This window comes from Musca domestica, unplaced genomic scaffold (assembly GCF_030504385.1).
Source record: "Musca domestica strain aabys unplaced genomic scaffold, Musca_domestica.polishedcontigs.V.1.1 1, whole genome shotgun sequence".
Lineage (NCBI taxonomy): Eukaryota > Metazoa > Arthropoda > Insecta > Diptera > Muscidae > Musca > Musca domestica.
The window spans coordinates 14,613,934-14,636,715 of NW_026712114.1; the positions used below are offsets into that span (position 1 = coordinate 14,613,934).

Sequence of the window (22,782 nt, forward strand, 5' to 3'; positions counted from 1 at the left end):
TTATCGCGAAAAGCCTTGGGCACGCAAACATTTCAGACCTTGGACATTCCAACAGGACTCAGCACGTGCAACCCAAGAATGTTTACAAAATGGGGTTCCTCGCTTCATTATAAAATACCAAAGTGTCGATCACCTCAAGCAAGCGCTTCGCCGGGTCAAGATAACACAGAGTAAAATTCGGGCAGCGTGTGAAGGTTTCATTAACCGTTCGAAGGCCATAATTCGTGCCAATGGTGACCTATTCGAATAAATCTAGACTTATTCTAAAATTTGATGCTATTTCCGACATTTTTGGCTTTCTTTCAATAAAATTAAAAAAAAATTTAAAAATTATGGCGTTGGACTTTGTTGCAGTTTTTTTATCTCACTCTGTATTCGGTATTTTGATGATTTTATCTGCATTATTCACTGGCTTATGACAAAAACTTCCTATGCAGGTCGTCGTCGTATAGACCCTAATATAACATGCTGTATTTTTAAAATTTTAACAGAATAAAATCCGTTAAATTAAATTATTATTTATTAAATTATTTATTTATTTTTTTTTTTTGAAAATTTCTAAAATCGTTCCAAATGGTAGAGGGTATCCACGGCAGGGTATTCAGCACGGCAGAATTTATAGCTTTTTTACTAGTTATTATTTCATTTTATTTTGATTAGAAAAGATATTCTTTAATAAAGGGACGTTTAACTGAAAGAAAATATTATTTAAAAAACCACTTTTAAGGTTCTGAAAGTCTTTGAAAGAAACTATTAAAAAAAAATTCACGTTTATGACTATGAAAATCCTTGAGAAATCATATCCTTAAAAAATCCACAATTAATTTTCTAAGTCAGCGTTGTTGGCTCTTAAAAAAAATACGTTCAAGGCTCTGAGTGTCCCCAAGAAATGTTTTCTAATAATTACTGTTTTTATACCCTACAACACTATGTGTTGGGGGTATTATAAGTTTGATTGGGCCAAAAATTATGTAACACCTCGAAATATTGGTTTCCCACATAGGAAAGTATATATGGATCTTCCTAGCTCGCCGATCTGAGTCGATCTAGCTATGTATGTCCGTCCGTCTGTCTATATTAATTTGTAATCACTCTACAGGTCGCAATTATGGTCGTATCTTCACGAAATTTAGAATGTAAGTGGGGTTAAGGTCAGAATAGAACCCTATTTCTTTTGTTGCCCTACAGGTCACAATTATAGACCAATCGAAGCGAAATTTAGCATGGGGCTAGAGCTTTGGGCTGGGTTGAAATATACCATAGCATTTGTGATAAATAAAGTCAAATTTTCTATTAAACCGCGAATATTTTTAATGTCGGCGAAATCACAAATAGACGTACAGGTCAATTCTGACCGTTACGTAGATGCTGATAATAAAAATATCGGATATATATAGCGAAATATATACAATGTATATATACATAGGAATGGGATGTAAATAGGGAAATGGGATGTAAATAGAATGCTTATATCTCCAGAATGGCTGGAGCGATTTTGACAAATGTTGTCAATTTAAAATGCCCTCTTAGCATAAAATTATAAAATCTAAAAAAATCGCATTAAAATAATGATGCTCATATAGATTTTGTAGTATTTTGTGACATTTTTTTATTTTTTCATATTTTTTATCGCATGCGATTTTTTCAATTTGACTTATAATATTGAAGTGTAATATTTTTTCACTTTACAACACAGGTTGGAGTTGTTATTTATATACAGATTGCAATTATCTTCCGAAATTATTAACAAATGTAGAATCAGGCTCAGAAGGGCTAAGCCTATTGTTTTCAAAGATGTCCGCAATCTATTTAGTTTTTGAAATGGACAAGCAACTCAAAATGTTCCTGATTTTGCAGCCGTTATAAAGGTCACAAATAGAAACCTAAGGACACGAAATCCCGCATGAAGTTTGAATTTAAGACAGCGGGTAGAATGGACCACTACTTCTGTACCAACATTACTTACAGGCGATATCCGAAATACACAATGGGCGAACTTCTGGCTTTTTATGCTGATTTCGCTGACGAATATAGCCAAATATCGTAGACAAGCAAACCATATAGATGAGTCTAAATTTGGAGACACAGAGTGGCCTCTTGCTTTTGGAGATGATCGCAAAATATTTAGGGGTTCAAATTAATCAAAAACCGAAATGTTTTTCGATCACACAGTTGAAGCCAATCGACACGACAGTGAAGAGAGTTAAGGACAGGGAAGCATTCTAGCATTTTGGATGACCATTGGATTATATTTAGCCGTAAAATGGACCACAAAAACTAACAGCACGACGGAGTGCATAAATATTGGGAAAATGTTTCAGGTCAAAATGCTAAGGGTAATAACTGGGCAGTACTCCGTGACATAATTTCAAAAGAGAAATCTTCCAAAATGGATTTGGACATGAGCGGGGATGCAACATATTGTAGTGTTGTAGGGTATCACATGGTCGGCCCCGCACGACTATAGCTTGTGCTTACTTGTTCAATTTGACTTATAATATTTTGTAATATTTTTTTCACCTTACAACACAGGTTGGGGATATTATATAGGTATAGCAAATATCGTTCGATCCTCACGAAAAATTTCACAAGAGTAGGGTTGGGCCCAGAAGGGCTAGGCTTACTGTTTTCAAATATGTCCGCAATATATTAGGGGTTGAAATGGACCAACAACTAAAAATTTTCCTGATTTTGCAGCCATTATAGAGGTCACAAATAGAAACCAAAGGACGCGAAATCTCGCATAAAGTTAGAGTTTAGGACAGCGGGTACAATGTACCACTAATTTTGTGTGAAAAAATACCAGCATTACTTACAGGCGATATCTGATATAAACAAAAGGCGAACTTCTGGCTTTTTATGCTGATTTCGTTGACGAATATAGCCAAATATCGTAGACAAGCAAATCATATAGATGAGTCTAAATTTGGAGATACAGAGGGACTTCTTGCTTTTTGTGAAGAGAGTTAAGGACAGGGATGACCATTGGATTATATTTACCTGTAAAATGGACTACAACAACTAACAGCCCGACGGAGTGCATAAATGTTGGGCAAATGTCCCTAGTCAAAATCCTAATTTCAAAAGAGAAATCTTCCAATATGGATTTGGACATAATGGGGCTTCTAACATATGTAGTGTTGTAGGGTATAACATAGTCGGCCCGCACGACTATAGCCATTGCTTACTTCTTTTATTTTATTTATTTATTTATTTATTTTTTTTTTTTTGGTGATAGAAAATCCTTCCGATATTACCACAAACCACTGTTATGAAATTATAATTGCAAGATTTCGAATTTAAACATGCCGTGGGTTTAGTTGAGTCGTTTGTTTTTGCCTATTCTGTACGGTCTCTTTCCATGGAGCTTTTGCTTCATTTCCAAATGTTAGCGAACTTAACAAACATTTGTTGATAAAGTGCAATTAAAATTCCGCAAAAATAAAAATGCACTATTCAAAAATCCCAGCTACGCGCGCAGACACACACACACACACACACACACACACTTATCCTCAGCATCCTGGTGTGCACAAATACAAACTAAGCATTAAAAACTGAGATTTGGAAAAGAATTTAAGAGTAAGAAAAAAACGCAAAAAAAAAAAAAACAAAAACACTATATATAAACTCACTAGAAATGAATTAAACAACAACAAAAACAACAAGAATTTTGTAGCTTAAGTATTCGCTTGCTTATCCTCTGACTTTCTCTGTTTGTTGCGTTTTCTCCCCTCCATTCATGCAGACGCTCATTTTAAGCGTAGCGGGCATATGTGTGTATTTTGTTCTCCTTTATCATTTTAATGTGCGATAGGGCATACATACACTCACACGCACTCACACACGCGGTGTACACATACATCTATCGTGGAAAAGTATTTCAAACAAAGTTTGCTCAAGTTACTCAATGCAGAATTTTGCAGCTGTACAAGGCTGAGTTCTCGACTTTATTTGTTTATGTTATTTTGAATTATACTAAGAGTACGGATAAGTGTGTCAGTGTATGCATGTGTGTCTTGCTGTATGTATGTACATTTTAGTATGTGTATGTATGTTTAGTTCTACATAAACGTGGATTTAATATGAAAGTGGCATTTGTTGCTTGCATATGTACATACATTTACAATTACGCCAAGTACGTTAGTGTGTATGGGTGTGTGTGGGTGCGCATGTGTATTTGTGTTTGTTTGTCTGTGTATTTGTGCTGCTGATGCGTAAAACTTTAATTAATTGAATCGTCAATACTTTATGTGGATGGCTTTAAATACTTTTCATTCGATTAAATCTCATTGAAATCGATTTTACGAAAACTATAATAAATGATGTGTATACTTGTTTGCACATGTACCGACGCACACACACACACACCAGCACACAGACACTCAAACACAAGTTTGTTGATCATTGAGCTATATTGAACGCTGAACGTTATATTTGTTATTTGGTTTCATTTCGCTCCATACACAAAGATAAATAATTGTACGTGTTGCATTCAACCAACCAACCAATCATTCATTCATTTGTGCGTTCGTTCGAACATTCATTTATTTATTTATTCAATTTCATCACAAAATTGTATATTATTTGTCCACTGGAGACGAATAGCCCTTTTTGCCCAATATCTATGTTCTGTTTAGAGGATTCGTTTTGAATAAAACATTTGTATGGGCTTTTAACACAAAAGTAGCTTAATTTATGATTGATTTTTAAATAAAAAAATCTTTTGATATTGGTAGTATAGGCAAGGCATTGCCTTACATCTGATGCGTATGACAGTCATAGCCACAGGAGTAATACAAACCAAACTACTACTTTTTCAATTTAATGTTTCTAAAAATGTCATTGCAATTTGTATAAAATTTTACCATTTAAAAAAGGAGAACTCCTGCAATTCTTCTTTTTTAAATGGTAAATTCATTTCCTCATTTTTGGTTAAAATTCAAGGTTAATAGCATATAGTTAACCTAACATAAATCTGATAATATATGTTAGGTTTTTAAAGAAAAAAAGTACTTATTTAGGGGCTGAGGAAAGCGCCTACTTTTAAATCTATCTCTCTATATGTAAAAGAAAGTTGTGTTAGTTATAGTTATAACATAAAGACCGCCGGTCTGATTTTAACGATTTAGACAAATTCGGAATTGCCTCTTGGCAGAAAAGAATAAAATCCAAAAAAATCGCGTAAAAATGTGAAATTTGAACATTTTCATTTTGGCTTTTAAAATGTACAATAGTAATGTTTTATATTGCATATTTTTTCCATTTTGACTTACTATTTTCGAATGTACATTTGTAGTGTTTTTTTTTTGAATTCTAATATGATGTGTAGGTTTTTTTGGGTAATATAAAGCCACAACGGATAAAACTGTTATTTATAGATTTTATGTATTTATTCGTAATACCCAATAAATACATAAAATCTATAAATAACAATTTTATCCGTTGTCGCTTTATATGAAAATTCGAGAATCGGGAAAAATCGACAATTTTTCAATGGAATCGAATTTTAAAATAATAGTACATTCTACCGACAAATTTCGTAATCACCTTTAAAAATTTGAAGAAGCGTTATGGGGTTAATTTCAAAAAGCGGACCTGCTTCTTTCATATGACAATAAATTGTCAAATGAGAACACAAATGCAAAATACATTGGGACTGCAATCAGTCAAATACCGACTATAAAGAACGCAAAATAGTAATTCTACCTAAACATTCAAGATACCTTTAATCGCTTTTGCAGGTCATAATGTGGATCATAACCCCTGATAACGGAACAACCCGATTTCAAGTATATTCTACATTTTAACCATATTTTTCGTACTAATTTTAGCTTATGTTGATAATTAAAAAAGAAATCATCTTTGCAAAAAATTATCATGTTTTGGTATCACCATCATATGATTTAAGGTATTTTCGGGGTCTTGGTCACTTTTGTCATTTGTTGGCCCTTATTTGACATCTTTGTTTCTAAGAGGAAAGAAAACCTCTTCTTATAAATTTTTATTTTTCGGAAAAGTGCGCATCTTAGTCTTGAGGCTACCTGGGGTAAAAAACCCTGGGGTAAAAAATCATCTTACAGATAATTATCCTCATAAGAATTTATTTAAGTATAGTCCCCACATTAGTATACCCCCAAGTCCACTTTCCCAACCAATGTGTGGTCAGAAAAGAAAATTTGGTATTCTATTGAATTTGTAACCCCCAAGAGAATATTGGTTGGGAACGTAGATTTGGGATGTACGTCTATATGAAATAAACTCCGAAATGTCAATCTGGGACTCATTCAGTCGGAAATTGTGGCAGAAACATGAAAAAAAAAATACGAAATTATAAAGTAACTTTATTTGATCTCCGCCGCACAATTTAAATCATAAACAATTAATGCCCATCTTACGGTAATCGGAGCAAAAGAGTATTTTGTTGGCTATTCTGACAACATTCTGCCTTCAAGTATGAGGTGAACAAAACTGAATACCACGCAGTACGGGATTTCAAACGTTGGAAATACAAATTTCAAATTATAGCTCATTTGAACGCTTTTTACAATATCAGAAATTGAGCTGAATTTTCACATGGGGCTATTATAGATGTTCTTTATCATATAGGTATTTAGCACTCAAATACAAGCCTTTAGCTGAAAAATAAGATCAGGCTATTCAAAATATCTAGAACCGACGGTAATTATAATTTTTGCCATGAATATTAATTTATATTTAGTCATAGAGTCATTACTCATAATCAAGTCATTACTTATAATCAAAATTGGAGTAATTATAATGGAGTCATTACTTATAATCAAAACTGTGCCGCCTACATAAGTCAGATCTGTGATTTATTATGCTTTAAAGACTAAAAGTACGGGCCGGCAACGCGGACCGGGCCAGCTAGTATAGTATAGTATATATAGTATAGATAGATAGTATAGTACAAACCCAGGTCGCACTATTTACATCAAATTTATTTAGGTCCGATAAGAAATGGCCAATATTGGCCCATTCCTTCGGAACCTACTACATAAGGGGTTGAACATTTGAATAATTATAACAGAAGTCAAAATATTTTTAAATAATCATACATTGGCTAAGGGTATACATCTGTCGGCAAAACCGACAGATACCTTTTAACTTGTTTTAGTATTGTCCGGTAGCTCAAGCGGGAAGGCTTGTCTCTTAGAGAAAATATTGAAGTCTTTAACATTGTTGAAAAATTGGATTTTGAATTTTGAAAATATTAATTGTGACCAGATCTCATTTCCTTCTTTTTTCTAATTCATTGCCGTTTTCACGCAAATTTTAGTTTAATTTTCTAATTAAAGGTCACGTAAGAACTGCTTTCCGTTTCGTTTAATTTTGACATCTGTTTATTAGGTTAATTACAATTTCAATGATAATTAAAATAAAATTTACATTTTCTTTTACGACTGAATGCAACTGTTACGAACAAAGCATACCAATTAATTGAGAAGGAAATTTTAATGAATTGATTTGGGTAGAACAAGAAAAAAAAAACACTTGAATGAAATACCCAAAAAGGTTAGCACAGAGACGTTGGTAAACACAAATGGCTTATAAATTTTTTTGGAATAATTGCTGATAGGGTTTCCATTAGAAATACACTTTGGAACTCTCAACAATTTGGGAAAGTTTTATCCATTTAACCTCTTTTAGGGTTCCCACATCTACGCCTAAGGATAAACCTACTTTGTCATTTATTTTCCTTTTTTTCCATTCTCTCTACATTGGAAAAAAATAAATAGAAAAATCTCCATATCGATTTCCATTCAATAACAGATTTCATTTATGTTGTGGTTCCTGTTTCTACTTTGCGGAAAAACTCAAGGACTCGCTTGTTGTTGCTTGCTACTATTTAAAGCAAATGTAGAGCGAAAAAAAACACTAAATGAATTTTGCGATAAAAACCAGCCAGATAAGTATGGCCGGACGAACAAAAGGTAACTTTTTTAATTACACAACGACGACAACGGCAACGCAATTTGCAATGAGGGCACGGACAGACTGCCGTGGCTGCTGCTGCCGAGAATGCAGATGCCCCTCGGGTAATGGCCAATCTGGAAGGAAGCAGAAATTGTACTTTAACATGATAAAACCCAATCAAATCAGAAAATGTTTTTTTTTTGCTGTTGCCATTACTCGATGCTGTTTGTTGTCTTTTTTTATGTTGTTGTTGTTGTTAACTTTCCCCTGTACTTTTTTGTTCTGTTATTGTTTGGCCATTGCACAAAAGTCATGAATACTTAAAACGACTCGTGCCGTCGAACGCTCAGCAACATAATCCAGCAGCTTCAGAAACAAGACAGAGACAACAATACCAGACCGGAAACAAAGGCAACGTTTTCTGAAGCCATTCAAAGTTAAAGTTTAGTTAAACTTTTCAAAAAAAGCAAATAAATAAAATAAAAAATATATGTACAAAAATTCAAAACAAAAAAAGCAAACTTTGTCCTCCTCTTTAATCTTATCTCTCACCTGGCAGCAGGAACTGTTGAACAACAACAAAACGCACAATTCTATGGAGAATGTGAAGAAAGACAGATAGCTATAGCCGCATGCAGTGCGGAATTGTGTTTGTGTGAAACCACTAAGCAAATATTCCTAAACGTTTTCTACATTGAGAACGACAACAACAGTAGCGGCAACGAAAATAATTTCAATACATGCCATTTACTCTGGAGGGTTTAAAAATAAACTTAGAACCAAAAGAATGTGAGATATGACTTTCAACGCATTTAATCTCATGGCTCGATTATGTAAATTTTGGCACTAAACACCTATCCTTTTCAACCCATATGGGTCCCAAAATTATATAGTGTACAAAAAAAGTTTGAAAATATCAGTCGGTTTTGCCGAGAGATGTATACCCTCAGCCAACATTTGATTATTTAAATATATTTTGACTTCTGCTTAATGAAATTGCCCCTATTTTGTCAATTTTGTACCGGACCTAAATAAATATTATATTAATATTGCGACATGCCAGGTTTGGACTATATCGACACTTTCCTTCACTTGAGCTATGTGTTATTTTTTAGAAAATGTTAAAATGTGCTAATACCGATGAAAATATTGGCATGGTCAAAATTACAAAGAATTCGAACATTTATATTCAATTTTATGTGAAATCATAAATCCCATATTCTCAGGTTTCAATATTATAATACCATTATATATTTATATAATTATAATAATATTAATACCAAGTTGTAAAGAATGGCTGACTTCTTTCGCCGACTTATGACAGCCAAAGTATTAAAAAAATTTGACCCTTTGTGGGTGAGGTACCAGAAGAAGTGGACCGATATATCCCAACTTCACAACATATCTTGCTTATTTCAGAGTTTATAATCGTTTTGGTTTTTCGCAAATTTGACCCTTTCTGGGGGAGGTGCCATAAAGAATGATCCGATCCCTGCCATCTTTACAAGAACAACAATCTTGTGTTGATAAAAATATTGAGATGTGCCAAATCTGAACAGAATTGGATATTAATGTCGCGTCTTATGAGCTTTATAGATATTAAAAAATTTGACCCTTTGTGGGGGAGGGGACCGATGTATTCCATCTTCTCACCAGACCTTGGGATCTGTGAAATTTGAAGACAATCGGACTCTTACATTACATTTTTTAAGAGTTGTAATTATTCAAAATTTTGGTCCTTTGTGGGGGAGGTACTTGATAGAGTGTGGGGAAGGTACCTGACCTAGCACTGACGCAAATATTCGGATTTGCAAAATTGGAGCAAAATCGGCTTATCATATCCCTTTCTGTGCAAAAAATATATTTTTTTGAAAATTTAGACATTTTTTGGTGGGAGGTACCAGAAAGAGTCGACCTATATTGCCCATTTCCGAACTCGATCTAAGTTTGACATAAATATTACGATGTACCAAGTTTAGTGCCAAATCGGATACTCCCTTCGAGAGTTATCGTGCGCACCAGCCAGCCATCCAGAGAGAAGGGCTGACTAACATCGCTAGATCGACTCCAAATGTCCTGAAACGTATTTGGTCCAAAAAATCCTTGGGTCTAAAACCTTTATTTTGGCTAGGCTAGGTTTTGACCGTATGAAATGATATATACCCTCTCCAGCCATATGGCTGAGGGTATAAAAAATGGATGTACCATAATATGGGGCCATACCACAAGGACATTAATTTAAAACCCCCAATATTTGGCAATATTAGTGATAACAATGATATGTGAACCCCTGCTTAATACACCCTCCATACTATGATGTAAGGTAAAAAATGTACAAATCAATATGGTATGTCAAATATGAAAAAATCTCATAAGATAAAAATTTTGACAAAAAAAAAATACCAAAATTATTTAATTTTTATTTTTTTTATTTTAATAAATAATTGTTGTTTTTATAAAAACAAGAGTAGCCTGACTATTTTGCAACAACAAAAAATGCATATTTTTACGCGATTTTTGGAGATTTTATACTTATTATGAAGCCATATCAATTTGGTGAGAATTGTGATAATCATTCCAGCGGTTCCTGACTTATAAGCGAAATAACTAAAGATCAATTTCTTTTACATATATATTGTAACCATTTTGCTAAATATCCGATATCTTGGCTATCAGTATCACTGTAATGGTCAGAAGTGAATATTTAATGCATTTGTGATTTCGCTGGAATGAAAAACATTCGCGGTTTGGAAGAAATCTTCTTTCTTATACCCTCTACCATAGTACGGAGGTTATATTCAATTTGTCATTCCGTTTGTAACAACTCGAAATATACATTTGAGGCCCCACAAAGTATATAGTATATTCTTGATCAGCATAAAATTCTATGTCCGTCTATGGAAATCACTCTTGCTTCCGAACGACATGAAGTAGGTTGATAAAATTTTACTCAAATGTATATTATGTCTGCAGTACTTTGGTAATTTGCCATGTAGGACCACGTTTTGATATAGCCCCCATATAATGGTACCTCCCTATGTTTGGTTATTTAAGCGACATTATTCACCGGAAATATTGCAACTTTGGTATCTGAAGTTCGAAATGTATTCTACAGCCTATGACAGAAAATTGTCCGTTCAGGTCCACGCCATCGTATAGCACCAATATAACGGCACCTCCCGATATTCGGCATTTTGGTGATTTTAGCGACTTTATTCACCGGAATTGTTTCAAATTGGTATTTGAAGTTGGTAATGGACACTACAGCCTACGACAGAAAATTGTTTGTGCACGTCCACGTCTTCGTATAGCCCCATAAAACGGTACCTCCCGATATTCGGTATTTTTAGCGACATTATTCACCGGATTTGTGTCAAATTTGGTATTTGAAGTTCGTAATGGATACAGAAAATTGTCTGTGCGGGCCGACGTCTTCGTATAGCCCCCATATAACGGTACCTCCTGATATTCGGTATTTTGATGATTTTAGCTACATTATTCATTGATTTTTTTCAAGTTTCGCATTTGAATATTGTAATGGTTTATGACACCTATTCAGGTCCACGTCGTCGTATAAGACCTTTATATTGCGGATACATTCGATATTTTTTAAGATTTTAAGTTTAAGAAGTTTTAACGGATTTTATTATTTCGAAAATTGCCAAAATCGTTCCAAAGGGTGAAGGGTATTTAAAGGTCGGTCCGGCCAAACTTACAGCTTTTTTAAATGTGTTTTTTTTTTTTCAATAAAAGTTATGGTTTATTTTACCCGCAAAATATTGTCCGATGACCATCCAAATTGGTAGGCTTATGCCGAGCCCAAAACTTAAACTTTTTCCGCGTCGATTAGTTTATAATTGTGGCTTGTAGAGCAATTTTGGTCTACTTCAAACACTTTACATTTGCAATCATCTCTAAAAACCATAGAAATTTATTTTGAACCTAACCCCATCTTCATTTTCAATTTCGAGAGGATCGGGTCATAATTTCGACCTGCAGCGTGATTATAAATTAACATGGACAGACATACATAGCTAGATCGACTTAGCTCGGCGAGATAGGAGGATTGGTCCTATGTCGAGGACCAATATTTCGAGGTGTTACATACTTTTTGGTTCAATCTAACTTATAATAATCGAATAGATAGTGTTGTAGGGCATACAAATCAATCAGAAAATATTACAGAAATATATTCAAATATTAATGGCATATTTTAATAAATTTTTTCTAGCTTTTATTCTGTCCTGCCAAAAGGCTATTCTGTGATCGGTGAGGATTATCCAAGACTGACTGTTACAAGCAGTCTAATTAATATCAACTATATATGTAATACATGGTTCGAAATAGCTTTTGGTGTGTTTGTGATTGCGCCGGAATTAAATATATTACATATTTAGGGCCTAATGAAAATATTAGGCGACTCCCAGCCCAAAAATCTGGCCCCACGAAAAATTCCGCATCTATTGGTCTATAATTGTGACCTCTAGAGCAACTGCAAAATTAAGGATTTTTTCTTTTTTTGATTCATATTTTGCGATAATTTCCAAAAACAATAGGCTTTTATTCTGACCTCCATACAAAATTATGCGAAACATATAATACCCCAAACATATGGTTTGTAGGGTATAAATACCGTTTCCCGCTATATTAAAAATTTGCAGTCAGTATTTATTCTATTTAGAATTTTTTCCCAATTCGGTGATTGATCCTTCAGCATACCGAAAATATATGCTAATAAGGAGACCTTTACTAAAGAACGAACTGGTGATACAAGTGTGTATGCAAAATTTCCTCCTGTCATTATTAATACTGCGCTCTATAAAGAAATGTACGTTAACGTTGTAAAGAATTTAGAAAGCCTTGCCGGTTTAACTTGTCATAATCTTCTTCATAAAGAAGTTTAACCGGAGAAAAAACTTTAACGTAAGTATTCCTTCTGATATGTTGACCGGTTCAGCTAGTATATTAAAAAACGAAAAATGTTCCGAATTATTTTCGTTAATATCTAATTAACTATTAAACCAATATGTACCCATCCGATTTCATACGAATCTTTGTGACCTTCGGAATCTCACATTTTCATTTATTTTTATCTAGAATACGTGGTCTTCGGACAGAGAATAAATGCATTTTATTTTTGTAATTAATTGTAAATTAAGTCTCATAGTTTTTTCCTAAGATTTTTTTTTCACTGTCTGAGCTCCCCATAGTTCCATATTAATTCTACTTATTTTATTATCCCTAAAACAACGACCAACACTAAAATTAAAAAAAAAAATCTCATAAACACAATTTTCATTGGTGTTAATCACATTAAATAGCCTTAATGTAAATGGCCAAAGAGCCAGTGGAAAATGTACTTAACCCACAGCGGCAACGAACAAACTATACAGCTTCTCTAGAAAGAAACCAAAATAAATCTTTGTAATGGTGATAATACCAAGACTCAAATTAGACAGAACGTTACTGCCGTCAAAAGTGAGTCAAACATTGTCATAAAGCAAACTGTCGATGTCGCGTTACCAAAAGATGAAAAATGACGGACCTCTATTAAATTTCATCAAAATTAACTTTTCCAGCCGTCGTAGACGAAGCCACAGCGGCAGCAGACACTGGCCACATCATTTTCATTGTCGTCGTTGTCTTAATAGCATTTCTGCTACAGCAAGAAGAGCGTAAGAGTGTTGTTATAATTTAAATAGAGGCAAAAAAGAAAGAAAAAAAAACGCCACGCTATTATCATTACCATCCAGGACATACATCTATATACAAAACTTGAGAAGCAACAGACACTTGCCAAGGTAGGGATCAAGGTGATGATGAAAAAGAAGCATTAGGAAGTGGATTTTTGTTCTTTTGAAAGACAGTGTTTCGGAAAAGACGTTTAATTTTAAATTTCGCTATAACATAGTTTTTGTAGAGTTGTCTTCAAATCAACTCCGCTGTTTCAGGGCAAGTATTTTGTAAGGCTCTACATTATCCGTGTATTGATAAAATGTTCTATATTCTACTTTTCTGTTTAAAGGAAACTACATTTGAAATACCTATATGAGAACTGTGCAGGGTGAGATGAAAAACCTGCAACAAACTTCAGACTGCTGTCATTTCTAAGCCACTCGTCCGACAGCTGTTAAAATTATTCCAGTGACAGGTCATTATATTGTTTATAAGCATACAAAAGCCTTTTGGTGAGAATTTTCCAGAAAAAAAAGGTATTCGTGATGGAATTCAAGCGTGATAGTGTGATTTCTTTATATTTAGCTGGACAACAACATGTGGTGATCGTTAGAGCACACCAGCATTTACATGTGAATAAATCTTTTGTGTCTCGTACCATCGCTCGTTACCGTGATACTGGTAGCGTAGCCCGACGTCAAGGAAGTGGGCGAAAGAAAAAAAGCAACATCAGAAGAAATGTTTCGAAAACTAAAGAAGTGACTTGATAGAAATCCGCGTTGCAGTGGCCGAAAAATGGCTCGAGAGCTGAATATATCGCAATATTCCATTCGGAAAATATTAAAGAATGAGCTCGGGGTAAAGCCATTGAAATTCCAAAAAATTCAAGAACTTACACCGCAACAGAAAGAAAATACACTCAAAAGAGCTAAAGACTTGCTTCGCTTGGCCGAAAGTGGTGAACTAACGAATTTGGATTTCTCATTCGTTGTCCAGCAGTTTGTAAACAAACAAAATGATCGTGTTTACTTGCCAAAGAGGTCAGCTGAAAATGTGCACCTTCGGTTGGCCACAAGAACTCAAGCGCCTGCCATGTGATGTGATGGTGAGGGCCGCCATAACAGCCGATGGTCGCTCTCCGCTCGTATCAGAATCTTATCGCGAAAATATTCTGGAGGGTGTATTAAAGCCTTGGGCTCGCAAACATTTTGGCCGCAGATCTTGGACATTCCAACAGGACTCAGCACCATCGCACTCAGCACACGCCACCAAAGAATGGTTACAAAATGAGGTTCCTCGCTTCATTTCCAGTGCACAATGGCCACCAAAATCTCCGGATACCAATCCGTGGGACTATTGTGTCTGGAGTATTTTGGAAAGCAAGGTTGGCACTAAACAATACCAAAGTGTCGATCATCTTAAGCAAGCGCTTCGCCGGAAGTGGGCCAAAATACCGCAGAGCAACATTCGCATAGCGTATGACGATTTGAAGGCCATAGTTCGTGCCAAGGGTGATCAATTCGAACTAATCTAAACTTATTCTAAAATGTGATGCCATTTCCGACAATTTCTGCTTTCATTCAATAAATTTTAGAAAAAAATCTAAATATTATGGCGTTTGAATTTTGTTGCAGTTATTTTCCTGTATTTATGTGTTTGGCTGAAATTGTTAAGAACAATACGTGAACCATCTCCGAACTATCAGACGCATGTCCGTAATATAAAATGGTTATAGTTTTTTTTTCTTTTTTAATATAGAAATTCCATGAAACAATTCCTGCGACTAATGTCGCTAAAATAATCAAAATACTGAATATCGCGAGGTACCGTTATATGGGGGCTTTACGAAGACGTGGACCTGCACAGACAATTTTCTGTCATAGGCTGTAGTATCCATGACGAACTTCAAATGGAAAATTTGAAACAATTCCTGTGACTAATGTCGCTAAAGTCATCAAAATACCGAATATCGGGAGGTACCGTTATATGAAAAAAAGATTTCTTTCCAAATGTAGTCGCAAAATCTGAGCTAGTGGGCCGATATTGCCGGTTTTAATCTAAGGTCTATAAAGATTTTATAATGTACCAAGTTTAGATCAAATGCGATATTTCCTACGCCGATAACATATATAGGGCAGTGGCACATGGCTAGGTGGACTTCAAATATTCTGAAACTATTTTTTTTAAAGAGACGTAGGATCCCTAATCGTTATATCGATGATACATGTTGTGCCCATATTAAATGATATTACCCTCTGTAGGGCAATTACTTCAACGACACTTTGAGGCACCACGAGTCAAAAAAGTCAATTTTGACAACGATTCTCTTCTTGAAGAGAAAATAAATGGACTTCAATATATTTTCAAATTTCGGCATATGTTCAGAATATATATAGCGATTAAAGCCGCTGGTATTATTTTCTATCCGAATGAACTTCAATTTGTTATTTCGAGTCAGTAATAAATAATAACAAATGTTCAGATTTTAATTTTTATTTTTAAATATTTCTCTCTCTATCAGGCTCTCAGAATTTTATACCATAACAGCGTTATCTAAAATTTGACGTACACCGAGGGCCACACAAGTAAACCACATGTATTTATATGAATGTTATCCTAATATGTCGGGCGTAAAAAATTTCAAAGTTGAACATTTTCAACATTGACAATTGAACAATTTCTTTTTTTTGTGAACGAATAAAACAAAAAGTGTTAATATTTATAATTGGAATATATAGCAATTGGATGATTTTTACAAAAGATGGACAGACGGATGGACAGGGCTAAATCGTCGTAGATTTTTACGCTTCTTACTATTTACCACTGGTAAGGCTCTTTCTTATCCGAAGAGGCCATATACAAGTCGATCAAGGCGATCGGCCGAGAATATCGCTGCCGTACGAGCCAGTGTTGAGAGGTACCCAAGAACATCCCAAAAACGCCGTTCTCAGCAGTTGGACATGGCTCGGTCCACTTTACAACGGATTATTCGTATTGATTTGCATTTGTTCCCGTACAAAATTCAATTGAGGCAAAGAATGTTGCCTGCGGACAAGCCTCGTGGAATGGGCCCAAAGAGTCATCGAAATGGCCGAAGATGACAAGCAATTTTGGAACAAAATTATCATGTCTGATTAAGCCCATTTCACATTGAATGGGACCGTAAATAAGCAAAATTGCCGTTTTTACGCCACTGAAAATCCTCAGGAGATTCAAGAAGTGCTTCTTCATGACGAAAAAGTCACAGTTTGGTGCGGCGTTAGTGCGAAAACGGTCATTGGACCGTTTTTCTTCCAAAATGAAAATGGCCATGCTGTTACCATCAATCAGGAGCGTTATCGCGACATGATGACCAATTTTGTGATGCCAATTATTCGTCGAAAGCGTATGAGGCAGTTCTGGTTTCAACAAGACGGCGCTCCACCGCACACAAGTCGCATAACAAGCGATTTTCTGAAGAATTTGTTTCCGGGCCGTTTGATGTCGAAAAGTGGTGATTTGGACTGGTCACCGCGTTCGCCCGATTTGACGCCGGCTGACTTATTCTTGTGGGAATATTTGAAGTCAAAGGTTTACGTTAACAAGCCAAGGACCGTAGAAGAGCTCAAGGACAACATTCGTGAAGAAATAGCCGCTATTCCGGCCGAAATGTTGGCAAAAACGATGGAAAATGCAGCAAAAAGGGCACAATACGTCATCAACGCCAGAGGCGGCCATTTGAAAGATATCATATTCAAAAATTGATGTAAACAAATCTACTTGGAACAAATTAAATGATAAACATTGCCAACCGCCAAATTTTTATTTTTTTCTTTGATTTAAAAAAAAAAAAACATGGGTCCGTCGAATATGGGCAACCCTGTATTATCCGCATTTAGAAAGAATCGTTTAATTTTTGGAACATCGGCAGTTCTACTGCCTACTTAAAGATAACAATGCAAATTGTCTTACTGTTTCCGAACCACTGTGAAAAAGTTCAACAACCACAAGTCGTTACAGGTAATCCCATAACAGAGTTAAATTAAGCCCACGATGACAGCAAATGGCAGCAGCAGTGGCGAGGCGATAAATTAAAAGCGAAATTAGTTTTGAGAACAAGAGCAGAACAAGAACCAGGAGCAGGAGTTAATCACTCTGATGGATGGATGAATGTCGCCACAACACTTACCTTCGGATATTTCTTTGTATAGATCTCGTAACGGCTGTCATATCACAAGCACCTTTGTCACCGGCTTTACGATTTTCCAAACGGCTACTGCACGAACGTCCATCCAGGGTGGTGTACAATGGACGACGTGGCAAATGAGCCGTGTATATGTTGCGTGGTGTTGGTATTTTGGTTTTCAACGTGCGAGGACTGGGCTCAAATCCTGAATCTTGATCTCTTGTGTTTTGCTGCATTTCAGCAGCTTCTGCTTCGGTGCGTTGCCAATTGCTGCGTGATTTTGTACCGCTTTTGACACGTTTCTTGAGGCGTCGTTTGCGTCCTGTGGCATAGTCGTACGGTGAGATTGGCTCATCTTGCGGGCGAAAACGTTTTTGAGTCTGCGTTTCGTCTTCATCTTCGTGTTCATCATCTTGTAGGGTCACCTCTTCGGAACGATTCGAATCTGCCTCGAAGAGTTGTGTTTGGGGACTGGTGAGAACCTTAAAAACTGTGGAATCACTCATTTCCACTTCGTCGCGTGCAGAATTGGAATCATCTACCTCAATAACGGAATCATCACTTTTTAAAACCTGGAAGCTGGATTTACGTCTCAGTGCCTCTTCTTGTACTTCTATGGCTGGTTCATCTTCAGCTGAGTCGGATGGAAGTAAGGTAAATGAACGTCTTGATTCTTGTTCCCTGACTGGAGGGGGGCGTTCACCGTGGTCTTCGTCTTCCCGTTCTTCTTCATTTGGTTTTGAGGAGATCTTGTGAGCTTCTTCAGCATTGGCCGCATTGGATTGTGGTGGTAAATCATTTGAGGTAGTTTGGGGGTTGGAAGCTGTTGTTTCACTTGGTTTGTCAGCTGCGGCTTCTGTGTGGGTCTCTTTTTCTTCTTCTTGGTTTGGTTGTTCTGGCTGTGGTGGAATATCGTGAATTTCATGGGCTGCGGAAGTTTGTGGAAGAGGTGAAGCTGAAGATTGATTGGCTTGGACAGGAGTTTCTAGATTTGTTTCCATGTCTTCCTTGGAAGGCTTTCCAAGGTCTTCTGAAGTTTCTTGAGGTTGAACGCCATCTGTTTGGCCTGTAGTTCCAACTTTTTGTTCTTGGGGTTGGGATTCCTCCGCTTCAATAGCTTTTTCTTCCATTGCCTTTTGTTGTTCCTCAGCATCCGTAGATGTTTCCGGGGCCAAAGGAGGTGCTGTGGCAGTTTCAGCTATGGCGGTGGCAGTATCCACAATTTCCTCAACTTGTTTGGCTACTTCTTCTTCCAAAGGAGCCTTTTCAGTTGATTCTTCCTTTTCTTGAGCATCGATAGCTATTCTCTCTGGCTTTTCACTAGTATTTCCTTCATCCTCTGCTGGGTGATGGACTTGAACTTCCGTAACAATACTTTTGGAGGCATTTTCATCATCATCGGTAAATTCTGCCCCGGAGATGAGGGCAGATGTATCAGCTTCATCCTCCGGTGCCGGCGGAGTTTTAATAAAAGTACCCTCCTTGACTGCTGTGGTCGGAGTGGAGGGAACTGAAGGTTTTGTTGGTGAGGCCGAACGACTAAAAACTTGTTCAGTGGACTCTGGCTGTTCCTCTCCCTTGCCACGGGCTTCAGCTGTATTTTGCTTAGCTGCATCCTCAGGTACTATCAGGGCTTCAGGACTTTGATCACTCTCCCGTACCTCCAGATCTCCTGACTTTTGGGCAGCTTTTGCTTGTGCCTCCTCTATACCCCCACCCTCATGTTTTCCATCTGAATCGATGGCATCCTTCGAACGCTTGTTTGATATGGAGCGTTTCTTGTGTAAAACCCGTTGCTTTTGCCGCTTATGATAACAACAATTTTCACAGGAATCACTGTCATCTTCGTCATCCTCCCACTCGCTTGAGCTAAGATAACGTTCTCGTGATTTCCGACGCCGAATCTCAATATTACTCTTGGAGCGACACATTCCACTACATTCGTGATCGGACTCCTTGGGATCCCCACAACTGCTTGTGCGCCTTCTCAAGTGGCGTCCTTTGCCTTTGCGATGCCTATGACAAATGTGGGCATAACGCTGTTCCCGACGATAGGTTTGTTCCGAACAACTGCAGTTACCATCATCGGCTCCATCCGATTCGGAACGTTTCAAATATACAACATATTTCTTGGAGTTACTAAGGTCGTGTATCTCTTCCTTTTCTACATACTGCAAAGGCTTTACGGTCTCCATGGGAGGTTGTGTAAATGGATTTGGACGTCGGGCAGCCAATTTAAGTTTTCCAGCCGGCAAACAGCCATGGGACTGTAGAAACTTTGCTGTCGACCTGTGACCCTTTTGGAGCGAACAATCTAAAGGTGTGATGACTATGCCCTTGGAATTCCGATATACAGCATTGATATCAGCTCCATAGTCAATCAACAACTTACACATATCTGTGTAATCATTATATGCCGCTATGTGCAGCAAACTTCGCCCATCATTGCTGGTGGTATTCACCTGCTTGGGTCTTTGTTCCAACAACCATTCAACCAATTCTCGACGCCCCGAGGCGGCAGCTTCATGCAACGGAAGATCGCCCTTGGCATTACGCAACCACAAATTGGCATTTCTTTCCTTCAGCAGCTTCACTGTCTCGAATTGTCCTTTGGCACAACCACAATGGGCTGGTGTGCGACCCTTACGATCTTGGCGATTGGGATCAGCTTCAAAGTCCAGCAGACGTGATGTGGCATCTGCATGACCCAAGGTGACAGCATAATGTAAGGCTGTACAACCATTGGAATCGATGAGATCCGTGGGAGCTCCACAGAGACTGATGAGCGTATCAATACACTCCGTATGACCACGAGAGGCAGCACAATGTAGGGCCGTAAGGCCATCCCTGTAACAAGACAAACACACATGTAATTGGCAATCTTAAAAATAGTTCTCAACAAAACCAACTTATCGGCTGTTTCAACCCTTGCTCCCGCCTTAACCAAAGCCAAAATTGCCTTGGCCGAACCAGCAGAGGCAGCCCACAACAACGGTTGACGTCCATCTTTGTCCTCCACATCCACACTGCACTGCGGATGAGCCAAGAGAATACCCAAAATTTCCAAGGCCAATTTATGGGAATTAGCTTGACTCAATTTACCCTCATAAGTGGCTCCACACATCTGGGCGGCATAATGCAGAGGAGAGCCACCATTAATGTCCGGTGTTGTCACATTGGCACCCGCAGCCAAGACAGCCCTTAAGGCTGCCACCTCACCACAGACTAAAAGAAAGACATTGAAACGATTTGGAAACTATACACAGAATTCTTCCATCTCACCTGTTGCCCAATGCACCACCGAGTGCCCTTCTTTATCCACCGCATTCACATCGGCTTTGTTCGCTAGAAGCAAATTGACCATTGCCAAGTTGCCCTGAATAACAGCCAAGTGCAGCGGTGTAAAGCCATCTTCGTCGGCAGACTCCAGCAGTTCTGGAGCTGCGACGGCAATACTGGCGGCAGCCACGAGATCGCCTGTTCTCGCCACACTCTGAGCAGCACAATAATGCAGAGCGTTCTTATAGTGACTGTCACGCAGACGTATCCGTTCTGGCTGGAAAGAAAGGGGGAAGCAAGAAATTCATTTTAAAAGTTGTTCACAATAAAAAAATTTAATTTTTTGCCAAATTAAAAAATAATAAAGGTTGTCAGTGGATAAAAAATAATTAAAAGTTTTCAAAAACCCTTACACGAAGATATAGGTCTTCCATGGACATAAGGAATAATATCGTCTAACGGAGGATTCAGCATTTATTACTTCAAAGATTTCATTGTATAAAACTCATTCTAAAGATAGAGGAAAAGAGAAAACGCTAATTGTGGGTCTACTAAAAACGAATATCGAAAACTTTTAGCTCTTCCCTAAAACTAAGACATTTAGAAGACCTCCTAAAGAAAAAAGGCTTATGGCAGGACTTCTACAGGGAAATAATCTTAAGATGACCTTCTATTCTAGAATGACCCCTAGAAGAATCTCTTTAGAAAGAAGATCTTGGGAAGGTCTAGCAATAAAGAAAGCATCTTGAATTAGAGGAATACTTGATGAAAGTCTTTTAAGTAAGGAAATTTAATATTTTTATAACAAAAAATATAAATAAAATATTTTTTATAAGAAAATGTATCCTAGAAATTATTATATTGGGAGAAGATCTCCAATGGTCTTTAATAGTGAAAAAGGCCGCCAAAACAATATTATATACATAATGAAAAGCTTTAGAAAGGCTTCTAGGGAAGAAGGCATAATGTAAGCTTATGTATAGTTTGAATAATTCTAGAATGACTTATGGACTGTTGATGGTCCTTTATTGGGAGAATACATCTTGAAGGTACACCCCCTCTTCTACAGTATACATCAAAATAAATATTTTTATACCCTCCACCATATATAGTATGGAGGGTATATTAAGTTCGTCATTCCGTTTGTAACTCGTCGAAATAATCATTTTAGACCCAACAAAGTATATATATTCTTGATCAGCGTAAAATTCTAAGACGATTTAGCCCTGTCCGTCCGTCCGTTTGTCCGTCTGTTGTAATCACGCTACAGTCTAAACGAATTAGGATAGGAAGCTAAAATTTTGCACAGATCTCTCTTTTGTCTGCAGGCAGGTCAGGTTCGAAGATGGGCTATATCGGTCCACGATATCGTATAGCCTCCATATAACGGTACCCCCGATATTCGGTATTTTACCCACATTTTTCAACGGAATTGTCTGAAAATCCACACAAGGAGTTCCTTGTGAGTACTTTACACCCAGACATAGATTTGTCTTTATAGGTCCACAATATCGAATATCCCCCCATATATCGGCACCTTCCTATATTATATATATTAAAGATTAGAAAAGAATTTTTATTGGATTTTATTTTTTTGCAAATTTTCTAATTCGTTCCAAATGGTGGAGGGTATTCAAAGTTCAGCCGGGCCGAACTTACTGCTTTTTTACTTGTTTTCACTCTCCAAACAACTTTTGCTCTATTTTAAGCGATTCTGCTCCCAT

General features: G+C 36.9%; 1 protein-coding gene across 1 annotated transcript in view; it reads right to left on the reverse strand.

Annotated features, from left to right (window-relative positions):
- Positions 1–22,782, reverse strand: part of LOC101891633 (uncharacterized) — a 267,752-nt gene that overhangs the window by 39,954 nt on the left and 205,016 nt on the right. The window contains exons 2-4 of the mRNA XM_059119435.1: positions 21,062–21,335; positions 20,689–21,004; positions 17,783–20,626 (exon numbers count right to left, since the gene is read on the reverse strand). Coding sequence (XP_058975418.1) covers positions 17,783–20,626; positions 20,689–21,004; positions 21,062–21,335 — 3,434 coding nt within the window. The remainder of the gene's footprint in view (positions 1–17,782; positions 20,627–20,688; positions 21,005–21,061; positions 21,336–22,782) is intronic.